The sequence below is a fragment of the Phoenix dactylifera genome, chromosome 12 (assembly GCF_051530095.1).
Source record: "Phoenix dactylifera cultivar Ajwa chromosome 12, Ajwa_hap1_PhDact_Kaust_v1.1, whole genome shotgun sequence".
In the NCBI taxonomy this organism is placed as follows: domain Eukaryota; kingdom Viridiplantae; phylum Streptophyta; class Magnoliopsida; order Arecales; family Arecaceae; genus Phoenix; species Phoenix dactylifera.
Window position 1 is genome coordinate 1,384,074 of NC_143201.1, and position 22,499 is coordinate 1,406,572.

A 22,499-nucleotide genomic window follows, 5' to 3' on the forward strand; every position below is an offset into this window, starting at 1 on the left:
ACATGCTTGATCTGAAAGATTATTCCGTTGCTCGACATTGCCCAAATATTCCAAAGTAAGGGCGATCCTTTCTCATTCTAGTGGAGGCCGAGTCCTGTAATGTTATCTTTTACAGAAACGGATGCACTCCATCGAGAGATTTTTGTTCTCAGTTGATGATGTAGAAGTGATCATCTACCATACACAAATCTCAGTGCATTAACATGGTATTGGTTGGGTGCTCTCTATATATGTATACATGTGGTAGATCAAAAAATTTGAAAATTGAGGAGCGCATGCCCTAAATCACCAATTGGTAGATCAAATGGTGAAACCATATGCACATAGATATGCATATATAAATATATATATACATATATGTATGTGCATATATATGTATATGTATGCCTGCATCATCGTCATCCAAAAGCAAGTTTAATACTACCCTCTTCATGCTAGTTGAAGAAAATGCAAACTTGACACAAAAAATTTGTTAAAAAGATATTTTTATTTTTCGGGATGGTACACTAATAGTGTTGGATAATGAATGGGCTACAAGATTACGATTGAGTCGTTCTAACTAAAAATTTTGAAATCCAAATACATGTGAGTATAATTTGGTCGAAGTAGAAAGGATGAAGCTATATATTTTTTCAAATGAGAAGCTGGAAAAAAAGAAATTATAGAATTATAAGAATTTCGAGTTACTTGAGATGCGATGACTTGGAAATACTGGAAAATAAAAGCAGCAGCAGAAACAGGGAAAAAAAAATGTGAGGATGCCTGGTCTGGGTAATTCAAATATTTTCGGAATTTTGAAGATAGTTTATTTTACCGGTGTCATCTTTAGATTTCATCAACGTTCATAAATTTATATGCCGCCTCAAGATGCCCTTTATGGCTCCGCTTCGGCCCCTTAACCCTGTTTTTCTAACGCTCTGAGGAGTCCGTGTAATCCCCTGGTCAACCGCGTCGTCTTCCTCCTCTTTCGAGCTCCATTACCGTCCATCGGGACCGCCCCACCACGCTAACGATGGTCTCTGGCATCAGACGGAGACGACTAGGGTAAGAGTCGGGGTTTCGGAGAGGATTTCGAGTTGATGGGGTCGAGGATGGAGCGAGGTTCTCAAGATTCTTCCTAAAGGTGCGATCCTTTGTTTCCTTCTTTCCTTCTTTGTTTCTTTCTACCTGGGGCAACCTCAACACAGGAAATGGATGTCATTAGGATTTGATGGTTCAAATCCTCGTTCACGATCGCAGCATGTTGGATGCGCCCTTAATCGGGACAAATTTGATGCCAATTCGTGACGGATTGGGCCAAAGCCTAGGAAGTGTTCTTTAATATCTTCTTTATGTGAGAATAGGAGGTGGTGGGGTGGAGGATTAAGTAAGGTCATCAAGATCTTTCCTTTCTGAGGGTATGCGGGTTCTTTTCGGGGGAAGGTTTTCCCGTAGCTGTTTTTCCCTTTCAAAGACTGCTGATGGTGCCATTAATAACTCGATCAAGAATTCATTCTGTTGGGATGTGATTTCAATGGCTTTAGGGTTCTGCAAGGCGGAATGAAGCTATTTGAATAACTTTAAATATCTCCTGGTGATGCTAATTATATATTCAAGTGCTGTTCTTTCATGTGCTTGAAACCCATGGATGTCTTAACTCGATAGTTCTCTGATCCAGTCAACCTTAAGCTCATCTGTTGCATATTTTGACCTATATCTCGTACTTTGATAGTGCATTCCTAATTTTTGAGTCAAGTCTGGAACCCAAGAACCAAAGAAATCAGATTGAGAGTAATAGACTGATTTGGCATGTTGACTTTGAGGCTAATCGGATCGTTGACAATATATGAGGAGGGAGAGTGATGAGTAAAACTTGAATTTTTGTCATTGCATAATAGAATTGTGATTCTGGTAATCTAATATCATTAAGATTAACTTTGTAAAAATGTGTTTGTACATTTGTTTTGCCCCCATATGAATAGTAAAACATTGGCTAGATCATGGAGAAGGCTTCAATGGATTCCTGAACTTCAACCTTGTCGGTGGCCAGTGTTCAGGTTTAATTTTGCAAAGGCAAAGAAGAGTTTACACCTATATTTCTGAAGTCATGGTGCAAGGTGTGGCTGAATCTCTTCTTACCAGCTGTTTTGGAGAGGGCAGAGGGGGCCATGACTGAACAAGTTCTTGCTTGGCTTGGGGCTTATGTTGGATCACAAAGTCCGTTTGTATGCAAACGCTGTTATAATCACTCCCTTTCAGGATGCCTGCATCCAGTCCATCTTCGTAACATGCAATTCTTTTAAATAAGAGTGCTGATACATTTCCCCATGCACCTCCTTTGAAAGGGTGTAAGCCTAGTTTTTAGTGTGTTAGAAGGAGGGTTTTGGTTGTTAATTTTGGGCCAAAATGCTAACTTTGCCCTTGGCAGATCACAAAAATCACGAGTTATGGCTTTTTTGTGGAGACTTTGGGGGAGATGAACAATTTTCCTCTAAATAAAACTATACTATTATCCACATGAGGGCGGGGATTTTCTCAGAGTAAATCAAAATATTTCCTATATTGCTTGTCATTGTTATTAAATTATGCTGTAATTAACATTCTGCTACCATGTCATTGCTTGGTGCTAATATATTTGCAGTTAATACTGATTTTTTCTTTAAATTGATATGCACGCGGTCACAATGTAATACTGCTGCAAGCAGTCTGTATAATATGCATGTGTTTATTGATTTTCAGATACCGTTATTTAGCACAGTGTGTTTTTCCATTTTGAGTATATCCCATATTTTAAGATGGTTCTAGCATATATCTATATGTAACTTAAAAGAGTTTCCTGGTTTGTTGGTTCATCAGGTCCTTGAGCTTTTTCTAAGAGAAGAAAAGGTGTGAACTTATGGAAAAACATTAATTTACTCCAAGTCCAGAAGGTCTTATCTTCTCAGGAAGGAGCTCTGTTCTAAGATCACTTCGTCATCAACAAATAAGAATTCTTGTAACATTTCCTGCAATGAGAATTGCAAACTCAAAGGGAGAATGAGGAAGAAGAATATTCCCAATGGCAAGCCTGGGGAAACTCTGCAGAGAATTTCTGATAGCAGTGCTGCTAAGGGTCGATTTTCCTTACAGTTTCTAGGCAATAACAGTTCTTGTATTTGTCATAAAGGAAATAAGAAGATTGCAGCTGGTGATAGTGCAATCACACTGGAGAAAAGGAAAAGGTTGAAGAGGAAAGAAAAAAATACAGAGCATGATGAAGTTTCTCGTCTGCAAAGAAGAGCAAAGTATTTGCTCATCAGAATGAAACTGGAGCAGAATCTTATTGATGCATACTCTGGAGATGGCTGGAATGGTCAGAGGTATGCAAATCTTATGTAATAGAAATTTTCATCCAAGAAGATACAGGGGAAATAAGTATGGGGAAAACCCTTCAAGATGAAAGTTTATTCATTTTTAACTGTGATAATTCTTGGTTATGTTAAACTTTCACACAAGTTTGTATGCAAACCTAAATTTGTGTCAATACTAATTTTACTTTTAATACTTTGGAAATTAAACAGAAATGCTTGTTTACTGTAGATACATGCTTCTTTATCTTGTCTATATTTTTCAACCTCTAAATTTCATCTGTTAAATAGCTGACATGTGTTGCTATTCTTTTGATGAGCTAGGCTTCTAAAGTAGGTATTCAGTGACTAGGAACTGTAACACGCTAACATTACATTATCATGGTGAGCTCATTTGAATAAATTTTAATCAACATCATATTTTACTGAAAACTTGAAGACAAGGCAATATTGCAATAGCAACACAATACTCTATTGTTGAGGGTAAAGGTCTTGTGGGTACCAAGCTCATCATGTAAAGACAATAAGCTTACAATAGCAATTGTTTAATCATGTACACTGATATGTCTTTGTCTTACATGGACTGTGATTGAACACAAATCATAAAATAGCTCTAGACATGAATTAGATGAGCAAAGTCAAGTAGCACCTGTCCTATCTTAAATTATATCAAGAATTAGTTATATTGGGGCATTAATCTTTTATTTACTCATGAAGGTCTCTAATTGTTAGTGACTTTACTTATCTTAAATTGATATTTGCTTTTTTTTTTATGTGCATGACTAGTTGCACGCTAAATTAGAGATTAAAAATTTAATCTAATCATTAAATCATAAACAATTTGACTTTGAAGCAACTATCAAAGATCCTCTTGAATAATTTCAGGACCAAAAGGGGTAACTAGTTGTCATTACTAATTCCATTTTTAGGAGGGCTAGTTGCTTGTTCTTTATCTGTCTATACTCTATATTATGAAGAATCAAACACCACTTGGATGTTACTTGCTCAGGTACTACTGATCAGTAGGTTGGCTATAGTGTCATTATTGGTACATGGATAACGTGACTTTTCTATAAAGAAACAGTAGTTTCCAAAGTTTAGCTTGATTTTAGGTTGTACATGGGTTTTGGTTACCACTTCAAACAAGGGTGGCAGCAAGGTCCGGTACGGTACCGGTCCGGTCCGGTCCGTACCGGCCGGTACCGATACCGTACCGGCCGGTATGCGGTGGTTTCAAAAACCACAGCGCGCGGCGCTGTGGTTCTTAAAAAAAAAAAAAAATCGTACCGGTGCGAACCGGCTGGTTCGCACCAGTACGAGGCCGGTACCGGCCGGTACGGGCTCCGAACCGGCCGGTATGGGGCCGAACCGGCCGGTACGCACCCGTACCGGCCGGTTCGGATCCGTTCCGGTACCGGTCTAGGACCGGACCGGTACGTACCGGCCCGTACCGGCCGGTACGGGCCGGTACGGCATTCCATGGGTGGCAGTGGGTCTATTTTGGGTTGGGTTCTAATAATATTCAAACCTAGATTTAGAATATTGTGTTAGTATCTAAATCCAATTCTCAAGAAGGAATCCATCTAGAATAATATCTAATTACAGTTGGGTTCTAGATTGGATTTTAGGTCCTGATTCCCATCTCTCTCTATCTGTCTGTCTATTTGTTTGTTTGTGTAGAGATGGGTTGTCGCTGAGTGGCTTGGAAGTTTTAGGGACTCATAATAATGGTAGGGGAAGGCGATTTGGAGTAGGGAGAATGGGACATGGAGGCTTGGATGTTGGGCAACATCGACAAATGGGGGGAAGGGGTAGGTGGACAGGGAGGGGCTTGCAACTTTTGAGAGGGATGGATGGGTGGTGTTTGTTTGTTGTATGTGTTTGGGTGGGGGGGGGGATTCGTGGATGAGGATGGATGAGGGCCACTAGGGAGGGATTGGGCACAGGTAGCTACCTTGTGATAGGGAAATGGGTGTGCAGGGAAGGGATAATGGGATTTTGGTTGGGATGGGGTTGTAGCAGCCATTAGTTAGTGGGGAGGGGTGGGCGGGGATGGAGGGCTTCAACAGGGTGTTTTGGAGGGCTACAGAGAAGTGTTGATGGTTAGAAAGGAGGTGCCAACCGTGTGTTTGTATTGGGGGAGGGGGTGGAAGTATAATTTGGAGGGTGGATGGATGGATGGAGGGAGGGAGGGAGGGAGGGGGGGATGTTAGTATTGCTTATACCGATTTCTTGTCTCAACTATGTCAATATTTGCTATCCAACATGACCACTTGATGTAGACAAGAAACTGCCTTTCTGGAACTGGATGAAGAAGGTAATACATGGGATTGAGAAAACCTAGGTGTTTCATTAAAATATACTGCATTTGTATATATATACAGGGGTTTAGGTCTATTCTACTCTACCTAATATATATATATATACACACCTATAATATACATATACCTATAATATATATACACACACACACACACACACATATATACACACACATATATATACATATACACATATACACATATATATACATATACACATATACACATATATATACATATACACATATATATACATATATACAGATACACATATATATACATATATACATATATACATCTATATACATATATACATATATATATATATATATATATATATATATATATATATATATATGGGTCGGGTTCAAGTTACACCAGGTCTACCAAAAGGGTTCAAGTTACACTAGGTCTAACTTTGGTAGAGTTGCACCTTTTTTGAGTTGGATGATGGGGGTCCTACATCAATGATCCAAGCCACCGGATGTGATCCACTGCGTCTAAGTTGCTTACATGCCAAATATCATGTGATTTGGTAACCCTAGCCTATGCATCAAAAGGTAAAATATTGGATAGTTTAAATAACATGAAAAAATTGACCAGATGATGCATAGGCTAGAGATCTCCAAATCATATGATTTCTGATGTCTAAGCAATTTAGAGGTAGTAGATCACATCCAATAGCTCAAATCTTTGATATGGGACTCCCATTGTCCAATTCAGAAAAAAGAGTGTAACTCTACTCGGTGTAACTTGATCTTGACCCTATATGTATGTGCATGTGTATTATGAAAATAAATAATCTTCAATTTTTGATCATACAAGTTGATGATTTGATGACTTTTGCTGCCACCGTTTTTTTGCAATATCATTATAACTCCTATTCTTTACTTTATATAAGTGTACCAAAATAGTTAAATGAAGTCATGATGATTACATTCTGCATCAGTGCCATAAGAATGGATAATAGTGTTTGTAGTAATCATTTTGTTTATTACAAATTTTGCTAAAGTTTTTTGTTTCCTCCATATGTTTCTTTCCAGTCGAGAAAAAATCAAGCCAGAGAATGAGTTGCAAAGAGCTAAGAAGCAGATATTGACATGTAAACTTGGAATCCGTGACGCAATTCATCAGCTTGATTTGCTTAGCTCTATAGGAAGCATAGAAGATTCTGTAATGCATCCAGATGGTTCTGTTTTCCATGAATATGTATGTACAAGTCACTTGAGTAGAAAGCGTAATTATTTAGATTGTGTTGACAATTTTATAACTAAAGTTTGTACTACATTATTTTGTTTGGCATGCTTTTCAGAGTTCTGCATGTTTATGTAAGTATTTTTTTTCTTTAGATTTTTTGTGCAAAATGCAGATCTCATGAAGCTTTTCCAGATAATGACATCATACTATGTGATGGGACCTGCAACTGTGGTTTTCATCAGAAATGTATGGAGCCTCCACTGGAAATTAGTAAGTACTTTTTTTCTTTAGGTATCTTCTACATTCATTGTTAAACATTTAGTTTATCATCATTGTTGTCATCCTGATTTTCTTGTCTTATGCATTCGTCATTACTCTTTTCTGCAAAATTGTTGCTTCATAGAAATACTTACTTAGAGCTCCTGCTAAATATCAAATACTAAATGCTGAGTCTGTTGATTTTGTAGCAGATATAAAGCTATAGCAGGATATGATATCCCACAGTTCAATTTTTTGATCCAAGTTTTTTATTTTCCTTTGCAGCTTCTATTTTTCTGGATGTTAAGCATTTCGAATTATACATGTGTATCAGCATATGTGTAGGATGTAGTGCTATGATGGTAGGCTAGAGGGTCGGAGGAGTTGTAGTGCAGTGATGAAGGGGTGGCTGAGTAAAGATGGTGATGGCAGTGATAGGGCTTTATTGTTGCAGAGAGATGGCTGTGTGGTGACAAGGGATAATGCTAATTGTAGTGATAGGCATATAATGGCAGTTCCAGGGCTAGTAGTGGGGCTGGGTGGTTTTAGGTGATAAAAAAAAGGGTTGCAAGGTGGTGCAGTTATGGCAACAATGTTGGTTGAGAAGATGGAGAGAAGGAATGTAGAAAGTGAGAGGGAGATTGCTTTGTATGTCTTTATGTGTATGTGTGGAATTTGATTTGGTAGGAAGCTACACATAATCAAGTGTAGAAGCAGTTGTTTTTTCCTTAAATGCTAAACATCATTGTGGATCATTCAAACTGAAAATCCACACTGTCCATATTGATTAACATGTTTTTATATGTGTATGGACCAAAATTCACCCAGTCTTGGGCCTTTACAACCATGAAATCAACCATATGTTTTGTAGTTTAATTTTGAACTTTTGATGCAGAAGTAAGAAATCCCTTCACATTTGGTACTTTATTTTAGCCATTTTGGTTAATGAAGACCATGATGTGCATTGGCGATTGTGGATTATTATTTTGGATATTTAGATGGTCCTCCGCGCCTTTTGGTGCTCAGGCATAGCCTATGTGGTCTTGCCCCAGGAAAATTGAAGCTGTGGCCACATACACAGACATATGCACAAGCCTGTCAATGCTAATATTTGCTTCTAACTGAGGGATTTTGTTCACTCTCTAGTTCTTAAACCTGTTATTGCCTCTCTTAATTTTTTTCCATGATGCAGGTAGTTGTTATGATGATGACAACTTTGTTTGTGAAACTGACTTCAGTCTCTTACCTCAGTTCCTCCTGGAGACCAAGGATGGCTTTGCAAATTTTGTGAGTGTAAAATGGAAATTCTAGAAGCCATTAATGCACATCTAGGCACTTGCTTCACTGCAAACAGTAGATGGGAGGTTGGTACTCTCTTCAAGTTACTTGTTCAATGGGAAATTATTTAAAAAAAAGCTGTCAGCCTATCCAGTTATGTTTCTTTAATATATTGATTTTGTGAATAGGACATCTTCAAGGAAGCAACTACTGACCCTGATGTTGAAACATATCTCAATCCTGCTGAAGAGTGGCCATCTGAGGATTCTGAAGATGAAGATTACAATCCTGAAATAAATGAAAAAAGCAGTAGCAGAACAGACATAGAGGAAAACATGACTGCTGATTCTAGTAGTTCAAGCAGCATATTTTGTTCGTCTGACGAAGCTATGTCATATTCTGAATCTGTACATACTAATGGCAATGGGAAATCTCGTCATGTTGAACAAAAAGACAGGAGCAAGGCTAACTTTGTTGTTTCTATCATCAATGCTGAATCTGGAGAAACTGATGACTGCGAGATCATGAATTACCAAAGGCAGCGAAGAGATGTTGACTATAAAAAACTTCATGATGTGAGTTCCACGGACCATATGCATTCACCAATTAAGAATCACATTTGAGTTCCTGTGGGTGCTGAATTTACCAAGTCATCTGCCAAGTCTATAATCTGAGAAGGTTAAATAAAGGATGGATGGGCAAAAATATTCTAATTTCATAACAAATGGTGAAGCTTTCAATAAACTACTACATCCCTAGAAGGTGACTGAAAAGTTAATAATTAGGAAAGGAGAACCAGTGCTTCCAGCTCATGCAAGACATCATTATCAAAAATTGTATGCACCAATGCACAAGCTGCGCGATCTGATGCATCTTTTAGATATCTGCTGAGAGACTAATTTTGCAATTCTCTGCTCTTTTCCAATCTGTCTTACTATAGTAACTGGTACTAGGCCTTTTTTATCAGTCTTCATTAGCCATTGTTATTTTCTAGAAACTACTTTCTGTTTTACTTAAATGAGTTGTGCTAGCAACAGAATGTAGAATTAGTAGACTATTGAAACATCTGAACAAGAGTTAATTGCTAGGAAAGCCTTGAGTTAGGAAGATGGAGATTGCATGAATTAGGTCCTTCTAGGTTATAGCACCTTGGGAAGAAGCATTAAATGTATCAATTCTCTAGTTGAATATTTTTTAAAGAACATCAATAGCTTAAGCTATTTTATTACAGTTAAAGAATGACAGTTTTAAGGCACTCGTAAGTTACCTTACTTACTAGTGCATATATTATAAAGTATGACCTTTTGCAGGTGCACATGCTTTTGAAGATATCTCATTGATAAAAACTGTTTATTGCATGATTTCACCTGTCTAAGATGCCTTGTTCTATTGTAGTACTACATTTAAATGTTCTGAAATTTTTTATTGTCAAACCAGCTCTCAAGATTTGTAGCCATTGATCTTCAAGTTTCAAAAGGTGCCTTTTAGATGGGAGAAAACCAAATGAACTTGGTACATAAGGCTGAAAAGTGAAAACAGATCAGACATTAATATTTCCATATCCATATGAATAAAGATATGGATATTCACTGGTTGCTAAAATATGTACAATTGTATCATATGTATTTTAAATGGGTACCAACGTATATGAGTTGGATATTAATATATGAATATAAATGCAGATATAAATTGAATAGTTAAAAATTGTGGATATATATATAACAGCCGACGACCAGTTCGGTATAGTACGGATCCATTCCTTGCCATTTCGGGATGTACCGAAATAGGGAGAGGAAGGGAGAGAGGGAGAAGGAGAGGGAGGGAGAGGGAGAGGGGGAGAGAGAGGCCCTTTCAATGGGGAGCTTCGAGAAGAGAGGGAGAGAGAGGGAGAGAGGGGCGAGGAAGAAGGAGAAGTAGGGGGAGGGAGAGAGGCCGAGTCCCATCAACAAGGAGCTTGGAGAGCCTTGGATCCAGCAGTGGGGACCCCAAAAGAGAGGAAGAGAGAGACTCACTAGATTCGTCAATAGGGACAAGGGCTTCGAACATCGGCGAGGGCTTTAATAGGGATGATTGACGAGGGTTTCGATGGGGATGACTGACAAGGGCTTCGAACGAGAGATACTTCATGCCTTGATAAACCATTTTGATTCGAAGGGGGTGTACCATGCCTGTAACCGACCGGTCCGGGTACATCCCGAGCCGGCTGGTTCGGCAAGGTTTGGCTTACCTTGGTCTCCACTTTCTTTTTTATTTTCTAATACAAAGAAAATTGTCATAAAAAAAGAAAGAAATAACTGCATCTACTTAATCGATGTCTCTTTTAGTGGATCCCAATAATTCTATGAAGTTACACACTTTGATTAATAGGTTGGCTATCAAGGATGCAATCAACCAAATTAAAGATGGCATTGTGTGGAAAGAAAAAAATGGATTGAAAAATGCTGATGTTGTCACTAATTTTATTTTTGAGTTTATGAGTGCCATAGGGGACTAAATAGGTTTGAAAATGGATTTGGATATTTGAATACAAATCAAATATTTGTGTCTCCATATATGTGTCCACCTTTCTTTGAAGAATGCAAATATGAATAGGGATGCTATTGTTTGTGTCCATATCCATATAGATTCAGATATAAAAATGGATTTGGATGGTGATATTATCAGATCCATTATGATCCCATATCTTTACACCATTAATAATATAAACAAGGAATGAGGCATCATGTGATGATGCCATGTAACTGCTTGGCATACATTGGCATATATGCACTGGCCTGCACCTCTTCCATTTATTAGTAAGGCATTGGCATGGTACAAGCTGGGAGGCACATTAATTACTGAACAATTTGATTCATACAGTTCTGCCCAATAATTAGCCATAATTTCTCTGCGGGAGTGTTATTTCCTTTTTTTTTCTCTTCTGGTCTAGTACCTGGTACCAATTCTTAACAATGTCAGTCAGTCAAATTGTCGAGACAAATTTGCAAGACCCAAAACACTCATTGTTTCGATAATTACTTGTTTCTAGTCATTTACTAGTTCTATTTTCTTAAACTAATATTTCCAACTCAGATGTGCGTTCCATAGTTGTCCCTTCAAGTTTGTTCTTTATTCTCCACAGGAAATGTTTGGGAAGGATCTGACTGACAATGAACACCAAAGTGAAGATGAAGACTGGTGTCCCCGTAGGAGTAAGAGATGGATAAAATCAACCACTGAAACTATTGTGGCTAATTGTGTGAATGAGGATGGATGTGCAAATATGGTATTGACCGAGAAAATATCACATGAGAAGAAAGCCCTTTTCAGGATTCCTCCCAATGCAGTTGAGGTAATCAAACTTTCATTGCTGATGAAAACTTTAATTTATATGCATTATTTTTTCTTGAATGCTGTATTTGGTAGTAATTTATTCAGAGTGAAATAAAAGACCTGCAGATAGTATATATTATTAGATATCGGTAGCTCGTGGAGTGAATATTGGCATGCTGCGGTTTTGCCCTATGCATTTGGACTAAGGTATGGACGCTTGCTTATGGGCAGTGAACCACTTCCGTTTGCATTTAGACTAAGGTATTGATGCTTTCATATAATATCCATACAAGAGAAGCCTATATCATATGTGCATGCACAGGAAGCCAAAACACAGACACACACAGGCAAAGAAAGAAGATGACGAAGAATAAATAAAGGAGAGCTGATGAACGTACTGTTAGACGTTCTCATATTGCTGCTCTGTGAGTTTGAAAATTCAGTAGCTGTTTTATTGGATTGGTTCTATGAAAAATGAAAGTGTGCAGAACTGCAGATGAAATAATAAAGGAAAGTGCCACTTTAGTTATCACAGTAGAGTGGAATGAGAGTATCAAATGCAATTTTCAGGATGAAGTCAACAAAATCAAAAAAACATATGCAATAGTATGTGTTGCTCTAAAAAGCAGTCTATGTGGCCTCACATGCAGCCGAATATGCTTGTACCACTTTCTGACGGCCCCTGAACAGTGGATCTAGGTGTATGTAGAATGGTCGCATAGTGAATGACCAAGTGGCTTGCATAAGCCTAAGCCATGGATTACATGGTCCCCCATGTCCTCTATTGTTTCTGAAATTTCATTTAGCTGTTTCTAAATGTTATATTCTTTTATCTCTTAACATGATTTTATATATCTTTTAATATTTTATGAAATATGAACTGCATAGGCACCTGCTTAGGTGGATGCCTATTGCTTAGGCTTTTTGTGGCGCCTTGATCACCTACATACTGTGGCCACTTTTTGAAACTCCGATAGTATGAGTCTTTGTGTGGTCTTGAGCATTGATCCTCTATCAACTTCTCAACTTCTTAACTTTTCAATAGATGAGGATATTGAGGAAGCTCAAGAAGCAATTTACAATTTGTTGATTTATAGGATTTTTGGTTCAGACTGTCGGGGTAAGTAAAGGTCTTGGGAGAAGGAAGAGAGGAGCGAGCAAGTAGTGGTGCCATGTGGGGTATCAAATGATGCTTACGACAACCATTTATTAAACAGATTTGGGAACGTTTACCAAGTGGTTCTTTTCATGAATTTATGTAGTGTTGGAGTGAGATATTGTCATGTAAACAAGATAAGTGCCAACTAACAATATTAAATAGGATTATGGTCTGCTATCAAAGGAATAAAGTTTTTCATGAAGCTTCATTAAAGTACTGATGTGCATGTATCATATATAGCATGCAATTAAATTATAATTTTTTTTTCAAATAGAACAATCAGCTGGTTGCTGTCTTTTTTGTGGTAGACAACAAAATGGTGTACTCTGATGGAACGAATTCTATCAACTCCCTACAATCCCCAAGAAGCTGGTTATAATCAATTACTTTGTAAATCTGAATAGTAATTTAATGGAATTACCTTCTGGTTTCTCTATGCCACAAACAAAAAAATAGCGCACTCCGCTAATCAAACCAGAAATGAAGTTTTGTTGTCCTTTGAAGAGTTAGCAACCTTGAGATTCGATAAGCAGGAAAAAAAGATAAAGCATCTTTATCTAGGAAGTTCTTGGACCTTATAAAGGAAAGGGGAGTGGAACTGGATATCCCTGGTTAGAATAGAAAGAAGGATAATCTCAAAGGTGATCATGTTCCAAGAAGTTAAGGGACCATCAATAGTCAATTGTGGCTGACTAGATAGTCGATTATGGATGACTAGCTATCAAAAAAATGGTCGCTAGCACTATTAGTTTGGACATTAAGACATTAACAATGGCTGACTATGATTGACCAACTGTGATTTGATGCAAGTTAAACAAGCCATCGGCCAAAATGAAATAGGATTTTCAGCTATATTTTGTAGTTTAAAGAGATGGGTATGTAAAGGGCACTAGGATGTGCAAATTTGAGAGTTTGATATTTGTAGTTACATGTCTAGAATGTGATTTGGTGATAATATTATATTTTTGTTTGGTAGTTGATATGTATTATGGTGGGACCAAAGCTATTACTAATAACATCTGATTACATCCTTGAGAGCTTGATTTCTATAGTTGCATGTCAAGAACTGTGTTTTGTTAATATTTTCTTTTGTTTGATGGCTGTTGTGTATAAGGCAGCCAATATACAAATTAAATTATGGTTAATGGGACTCAAGTTTATTGTTCATAGCATCTAACTACATCATTTACATTTTTAATTGCCCCTTGGGAGATGTATTAGGTTCTTTGAACAAAGGGTTTTAAATACCAGTATTGAGCCCCATACCAGTTTTGTTCTGAACTGGTATGATATCAGTACCGTTACTATCAAAAAGACTAAAAACAATTAGTATGCAAATGATATGATTGGTATAGACATTGGGTATATGACCTGTACAATCAATACAGATTGGTTTAAGAGACAATTGGTTTCCTGCGCCTTTACCAATACTATTTTTCTGTTGGAATGGCATGGCACCGTACCAAATTGACAGTATTTAAATCCTTGCTTTGAAATATATGAGTATAACAATTGCCTGGCAACGCATAAATTTTTAAATTCATAGATTTAGATCACAATGTATACTTCATCTCTTTAAACGATGAATTCCTAGTAAATCTACGAACAAATGTTATATATTTATTGGAGGGATAAGTTGCTTGATGATTTCTCGAGAAAAATTGTGAGTCATCATGGATAGGGTGTTGATGCTCTACCTCTGGACATTCACCAGGTTTTGAAAATTTAATCTCAACATTGTTAATCATTCATTTCATAATCAGGGTCCATTGGAGATTTAGGAATATTTAGTTTAAGTTGATTGGGCATTGTTTAGTCTTTATGCGCCTATTATACTATGCAACATATTATAAAGTGGATAAGAGGGATGTGGTGGTTAGGAGGTTTTATGGTGGATAGCTGGTGCTATTTCCCCAAAGCAGTCTGCTAAACATTTCAACATGCTTGCTAAATATCAAATCAATACCTTACAAATATCCAAAAAAAAAAATCAATACTTTTCAACAACTTCATGCAAAAAATATGAAAAAAAAATTCAAGGGCAAAGATATAAAAAAAACTGTCCATCTAAAATCATAATATCTTGTCAACATTCATATAGTGTGAAGGTTTACAATCTAATGAGAACTACCATCATCCACCAAAAATAACAGCATCACTTATAAGATGAAAATGTCCACAATCACATAACATATAGAAGAAAGATGTTTACAATCACATAAAATAATTCACTTCTCTTTCTCCTCCACTCCACTCTTTGTTCGGCTAGGGCATGAAATAACTAGATGACCTGTTTTTTAAACAACATATTATACCAACTGATTGATGGATGGGTCCAATTGGTAACCATTCCAACCTGCTGTGAAATAAATCGCCAGCTTCGAACCCATAGCAGAGCAGTCGCTGTAGCAGGTTGTTGCCTGGTATAACAGCTTCTTCTACTCAAGGGCCATATAGCAGCACTATGATACTTAGCATAGCATTTTTGGGCGGAAACAAATAAAAGCCAAAGCTGCTGATTTCTACTTAAAACAATGATTCTATAATGTTATGGTGGATCTTGAAGGTACTTGATGCTTCACAAAATTGGAGGGTGCACTAGTATGAAGGGTGATTCACAAAATACTGTGGGTTGGTTGAATGGAGATCATATATGTCCCCCCTTCCATGTGTGGAAGGGGGGAGATATGCCAACATTAGAGAGCTGCTTGTGACATGGCAACTGACCAACATATGCCAACATTAGAGAGCTGCTTGTGACATGGCATCCGACCAACTTTTTGTGCGCTAACATGATCTTTTAAGGGATGCACTTCCTATCTAGATTAACTTATTTCTAGTAGGACCTCTTGCTTTCCTCTAAACTTGGTTGTTTCCTTTGCATAGCTCTCGTTTGTACTGCTACTGCCTTTCTCTTTCTTAAATTCCTCCTCCTGCATAATAATATAAGGGGAAAGGATGATAAAAAATTAAGGTTAATGAAGAGTACATATGAAATCAGATTCTCTTTCCTTAATAGCACAAGTTACTGTTGAAGCCAAAACAATAGATGATTGCCAGGCAAGAGTCCATATGCCAAGCAACTAGTATCTGTGCCTCTGTCATCAAAACTAACCTATACAATCTCCTGCCATCCATGATGATGTTATTCAGATTCACTTGAGTTGTGTCGATGTTTTCTTGTCAATGATTATTGCTTGCTGTAATATCTTTTTTATGGTGCTCCATGATTGCTATTGCATCCATATGAGACCTTTTGAGATGGCACTGGATCTCAACTTCTTACATGAAGGTGATGTTGGCAAATGCCTAAATAGAAAGGTGTGAAGAAATTTTTTGAAGCTTTACGATAAAATAAAGGGATAGAATCGACAGAGAAGAATGCAAAAGTTGGTTCCTATTAGGGACAGTAGGGAATGATGCAAGGGTTGTGGGTTATGGTGGTGGATTTTAACTGCAATTTGTTGAATTTACTTGTTCACTTTGTGGTGGAATTAGATTTCATCTGCATTTCATAATACTTCACACATAATATCAGTCAATTTTTCATGTATTGCAACAGAAGCTTCGCCAGGTTTTTGCTGAGAATGAACTTCCTTCAAGGACAGTCAAAGAAAATCTCTCAAAACAGTTGGGTATTTCATCTCAGAAGGTAAACACATTATTTCTCTGTGATTACACCAATATTTATGTTGAAACTAATGTAAATATGAATTTTGTAGCATATGTAATTTAATATGCCAATGCAATAAGCAATTTATCTTAAAAATTTCTTTTCTTTTTATTGATTCTACTCGTGCATACCAAGTTGTGAGAGATCCATATTTATGCTGAAATTTTTGATAATAATATAGCTCGGGAGTTTGCCCCTGAGATTTAGTACTTTGCCAAGTGTAAAAGTCGTGTGAGTTATGCCCCATTATTGGTTTTTGTTTTTGAACATTCTCATATCGTGGATCTTATTAAGTAAATTACATTAAACTAGCATGTGCATATAAATCTTCGCTAGATACCTTTCTTTGAGGGATAACCTGCCTACCCATCGCCATACCTATCGACAAAACTAGAGGAGCCCGACCTTAAAAAATGCTTTCAGTTACCAAGGTGGTCTTCCACTGTTGCCCTAGCAATAGCATTGCACAAGAACTTACTATGATCAATTCAACATAACATAGACTGGCACTGATGGTTGTCTTGAGTGCAAGCTCTGCCCTTCACTTTAAGTGTTTAACCTGGGTGGCCCAGTTGGTACCAACAAGACAAATCTGCTGTGGTCGCTCATGCATATGCTACATGGTCCAATGTCACCCATTGACATGCCATCAAAATTAAGCTTTTTAGAAGTCCCAAAGGATGAAGCTGCCCTATCATTTTCAAATGACTTAGCATGCCCGATTGCAAATAATGCCCAGTTCCTAATCTGAAAGTTGTAGAGCACTGCGTCAAGACAGTCCAATATCAAATTCTTAATATTTTCAACAACACAACCCCTATGTATTGCACCTACAACCCCCCCCCCCCCCCCCCCCCCCCCCCCCCCACCAAAAAAAAAAAAAAAACACCCACACACACACACACGAAAAAAGAAGGAATAAAAAGGAACACTGTTTTGGATGCACAAAGACATACATCAAGACATTTGACGGAGCAATGGGTTGATATAGATTTAGGATCAGAGGACACAACAGCCAAGAGGAGAATGTCTCAGTTATCATCTCATCCAAGTGCCAGGCTGTGGGATAAGCCTGCAAAAGACTCCACCTGTTACAAGTGCCTTGCTAGGGATGCTATCGTACTACAACTGCTGCTTTTTAGGGTTCATTGCAAAGGTTTGTAGTTAGAGTGGAACATACAGTTGTGCAACTACACAACTCCAAAAAATTCCTTTAGTTCTGGTTGCTACTATTGTCATTCATCATCATGGTACCCTAAAGCAAAAAATTAGATTGATATAGATTCTGCTGGAAGAGGCTTTTCAGGCTCCACAAGTTTCAGCAGTTCAGCAATTTTCCTTTGTTAAAGCAATCAGATCAAATTTAGTTATATCATTTTGTCTTAAAATGATATAACTAAATTTTGTCTTATAAAGCTTCTTTAATTCTCATCTAACCCATTTTGTTCTCTGCTATTCACAGGTGAGCAAGTGGTTTAAAAATGCAAGATATGCTGCTCTTAAAATGAGAAAGGTCACTTAATCATCAGTTAATTTCTCTCGTTATATATATTCACAAGAGTGGATGCTATTTGAAAGGTTATTTATTGGGAAAAAGCTATATATCACCCACCAGATCACCACTCAGATCACTGTTCCAATGTGGGAATTGTTGATTGGCCGAGCAGAAAGTGGGGCCAGACTGACACCATGGAGCTGCCCATGTACTGCACCAGTCTCCAATGCCACATCAGCCCGGTGAACTGGGTGGTGATCTGACAGGTGATCAGTAGCATTACTCTATTTATTATCCTTTTCTTGCTTCTTTTGGTTCCTTTCTTTTATATGCAAAATTAATATGCTATGTTCCCTTCAAGTCATGGATCGTTTCAATTATCTTTTGGGGCTGATAGAAACGATCAGAATTTTCAAGTCATCATTCCATAATTTTTGGTCAGAATTAAACAATATTGATTATTGAATGCCTCCTTGCATGACTTGATTTCTTCTCAGATAAAGATATTAGATTTTTTTTTGTGTGTATCATCCAAAAGAATCATTCTGTTGAACATGCTTCCCTTTATGGATCCCCTTTTGACATGTTCCATGTAGTTTTGACACTAAGAAATGGCAGCTCTGAAGCTTTGCAAGCCTTGCTAAGCAATGATCTAATGCTAAATACCAGCCCTGCTTAATTAGCGCATGAATCACTGAATTAGTTTAGTGTGCGCAATAGATGGAATTAGCAAACATGCCAATTTTAATGGCATCAGGTGCAAAACTTCTTTCTTCATGATACACAACTTAAATTATACCTTATGCTTATCAGCCACCTACTCATTGACCTACATAGATGTTCTTCACTACTTATGTATATCTATAAACTGTCTGTTTTGCTTAGCATAATAATTTGTGCCACATCTAACCACTTTTCCTTTATCAACAATTTCAGAAATTAACATAAATATGTCTTCTTGTGTACATCGTTTGGAACTGAGACATGGACTTATAGACCTTGTAGTTTTATGATTTAGAGTTTGATATTAAGTTACCTCTTTGCATGTCATCTGCAAATACTCATTGATCGATATCCCTTTTCCTTGCTTATGTATAATAATTTGTGCCATGTCTAACCTCTTTTCCTTTATCAACAATTTCAGAAATTAACATAAAGATGTCATTTCATGCTACATTGTTTGAAATTGAGAGATGGACTCAAACCTTGTAGTTTTGTGGTTAATAGTTAGAACTCTCTCTGTTTCTGTGCATATCATATGCATATACTCCTTGATCCATATCCCATTGCCCTCGCTCATGAATGTTGCAGGATACATTCCATGCATTAAGGAAGATTTTCCAACCATGCCAGCAAACACACCTAATCCTAGAGCTTGCCAAGCATACCCTGAACTCAATATGCTTTCTGTATTATCATCCATGCACTTTTTGGAGCTACTAAGCCAGATTTTTGTTTCCTTTTTCTTTATGCCACCTGTCTTTCTTCTCTCCCAAGCAACCTTTTCTTTGACTGGTATAGGTGCGTGGAGAGGAGACAAGTTGAAGATGTTTACTGAAGGCTACATGAGGCTGCCATAAAGTTCTCATTTGTTAAGTGGTAGAGTTTCTTAAGCAGAAAGTGGATTTTACTCTGCTGCCGCACTGGTTTTATAGCAGATGATGCTCTATGGAATTCTTATGGTTCAACATTTGCAGTTCAATGTTGAGTCTGTATATTGTTCATAAATCGGGAAAAAAATAATAACCTTTTTTCTTTAGAAGATTATCAGAGGCTAATCCCCATCTTTCTACCCTTGAGGGCGAATCCAACTAGCATCAAACCCTCACCCTCTTGCCTAAGTGGCAAGAGGTGGTAGCTTATGATCATTTCCAACAAGGAAACTATCCTTGTTGCGAGGTTCACAAGGAACTGACTGGTTTACCTCCTCCTTTTCAACAGCCTCCAAAATGTATGGTTATCTCGTTTGGAAGGACTAATTAGCATCATTGCCAGCTTTTGTTAAAAAAGCAGTGAGTCAAAACAATCAGAAATATTTTGGAATTCAAAGTCTAATTATTGAATGAGATGTTTTCCACATCATGGACTTTATTCAGTGCTAATTGTTTACCAAGAACTTAGTTTTTCATTCAATCCGATTAAGGTCATATCCTTTATCAGCACAAGCCTTTTCTCAGAATATGCATGCAAGACATTTGGTACATATTCTCTTTGGTTGGATATTCAAGTATAGAGTAAATAGATGATGTACATCCTAGATTCAGTTTGGTTTTTGTTACTAAATATTATATCATATTCCTTCAGCATCAGTTATAAAATATTTAATGTCATTCTTCAATCTTGATTACAGGCAGGAATCACCAAACCACATCATGTTCATAGTATCACCAAAAGATCAAGAGTAAGTTCTGGAAAGGCTGGAAGCTTCGATGAAGTTACATCAGTTGACAATTCTATTTTGCTACCCTTGTCATCCATCATTCATGTAGGCAGAAATCTGAGAAAGATTCTCCAGAAAAAGAATAAAAAATCAATGAATATCCCTTTGAGAATGCACCTTAAAACAGCAGCCAATACAGAGTCCACAAAAGAATTTCAGGTAATACATCAGACATCGTGGTCTTATCAGACGCATGTTTTCTTCTTCAGTTTGTTTTAGCTTTACTAGTTGTGTTTTATCCTTCAAGGATCAGATGTGATAATGCCCTTGATCTGGTGTTATTGCAGGATCTCAGAACCAGTCTTACTGAGACCCAATGCCCCTCCATTTCTATCAATAGAAATTTGTCGAAGGAGCTAGGTTTACCACATGGTCAGGTATAACAGAATATTTGACATTATGCATGAACTGCACAATTTTATGTTAATTGCACTTCCCTGGGCTATGCAAACTTGATTATTCTGTATATAGGTGAGCACATCATTTACCAACACCATGAACCTTAAGCAAGAAGTAAGTGGTCTAAGAAGAAAGTTTACTCTGGGGAGAACATCCAGAGCCGAGGGATGTAATGTATTTCAGATAGATGAGATGACTGAGAGCGAGCAGCTCTACATGGCTGAGATTGAAAGATTGTGTAGTCTTCAAGATAGGCTTTGGAACTTGAAGAAGGCATTGCTATCGTGCAAATATAATGATTATGAATCAGTCAAAACTCATTCAACTGAAGAAAATGTGATCTATGTTCCTGAAGCTGAGGTAAAGGAAAAGACATTTATCTGAAGGTCATCTCATAAAAGTTATCACTGTTCAACATCTATAGTATTACAACAGGCAGTTGAGCTAACGAGTACTTGTAAAATTGTACAAAAATTTTGCTTTATTTAATGACTATAACCCTCAATTCTTTTTGGACTCCTATGTATAATTACAGAATTTCTTTCTGTTTGTGCAAGAACAGATTAGTGTGATGGGGAAACAAATACGATAGGACCATTATGTTGGACAACTGATCATGATGGACATGAAAATATGTTAACAATTATTAAAAGATGCATGTCTTCTGGTTCAATATGATTATGTTCTGCTACAGTTTGAATGTTTTGTTTGAATCAAAGGAGTTTGGATTAGATGCAATCAAAACTTACAGCAATAGCCACCAGGTACAATTTTATAATACTGATAAGAAGGCAACCCCCAGAGAGGTGATCAAACCAGATTTACATCCCATCAGCTATAATCTGAGATCAATACCTTTCAATATATTTGTCTGTTGGTCAACTGCTGAATAAATTTCAGGGGTTTACCTCCCTTTCATTCAAAAGTTAAAAAAGAAAAAAGAAAAAAAAAGAAGCTGAATAAATACAAATTACACAGTTTAATTAATATAGGCATGTCGAGATAGGAAATGTTCCAGTGAGAACTGCAGACTTGCTCAGAAGCCATATTGCAAGTTATATACTGCTAAGTTAGCTTAAAAAAGTAATCAATAATTTACTTGAACTGTGCAAGTGAAAATACATGTCCCAGAAAGAGAAAATGATTTCTAATAGGTTTTCATGATTAAAAAAAACAGAACAAATAATTGTTTTTTTTTTAACAGTTGCTGCTCAAGCGATGAAAATGGATGCAAGAAAACTTCTCATACTTTTGTGACTCTAGAACAGGTCAACTGAAAAAATTACATAGTTGAGATTGTTTACATGTATAAGCTTAAAGGTTTTCTGTATTTCTACTACAATTCTTTTTTGCGCTGAATAAAATCAAGCAATTCTGTCATTGGATTCTTTTGTTTACGAGAAAAAATGCTGCCCGCCACTAATCCTTTTTATGCTGTTCTTGTTCCGTATGATATAAACAAATTTCTGCTAATTATTTGTATGCTGAAACTCCTATAGACTTGTAAGATTATATCAAGTACTTGTATATAAAGCTGACAAAAGAACAATGTACAAATATAACTTTTTTCAAGTCCCATAAAAAGCAGAATCTATAGGACTTGGCCTTATCCCAAAAGTAGCATGGGGATTATAATTGGTG

General features: G+C 37.1%; 1 protein-coding gene across 5 annotated transcripts; it reads left to right on the forward strand.

Annotated features, from left to right (window-relative positions):
- The first annotated feature begins 699 nt into the window (after positions 1-699).
- Positions 700-21,531, forward strand: LOC103713091 (pathogenesis-related homeodomain protein-like). 5 transcript variants are annotated; one of them, XR_005513237.3, is made up of 12 exons: positions 765-1,123; positions 2,836-3,338; positions 6,691-6,856; positions 6,997-7,114; positions 8,354-8,466; positions 8,569-8,955; positions 11,502-11,711; positions 16,414-16,503; positions 17,987-18,037; positions 20,370-20,420; positions 20,509-20,618; positions 20,747-20,836. XR_005513237.3 is itself a non-coding variant. In XM_008799862.6 (12 exons), the coding sequence occupies exons 2-12, from the start codon at positions 3,016-3,018 to the stop codon at positions 21,240-21,242; spliced, it is 2,109 nt and encodes a 702-aa protein (XP_008798084.4). In that variant the 5' UTR covers positions 767-1,123; positions 2,836-3,015; the 3' UTR covers positions 21,243-21,531. The 5 variants fall into 5 exon arrangements, 4 of the variants coding, with proteins under 4 accessions (XP_008798086.4, XP_008798084.4, XP_088564527.2 ...); XM_008799862.6 differs by adding an exon at positions 20,931-21,531 and having other exon boundaries at positions 767-1,123; positions 20,370-20,618; XM_088708401.2 differs by adding an exon at positions 20,931-21,531 and having other exon boundaries at positions 767-1,123; positions 7,017-7,114; positions 20,370-20,618.
- The last annotated feature ends 968 nt before the right edge of the window (positions 21,532-22,499 follow it).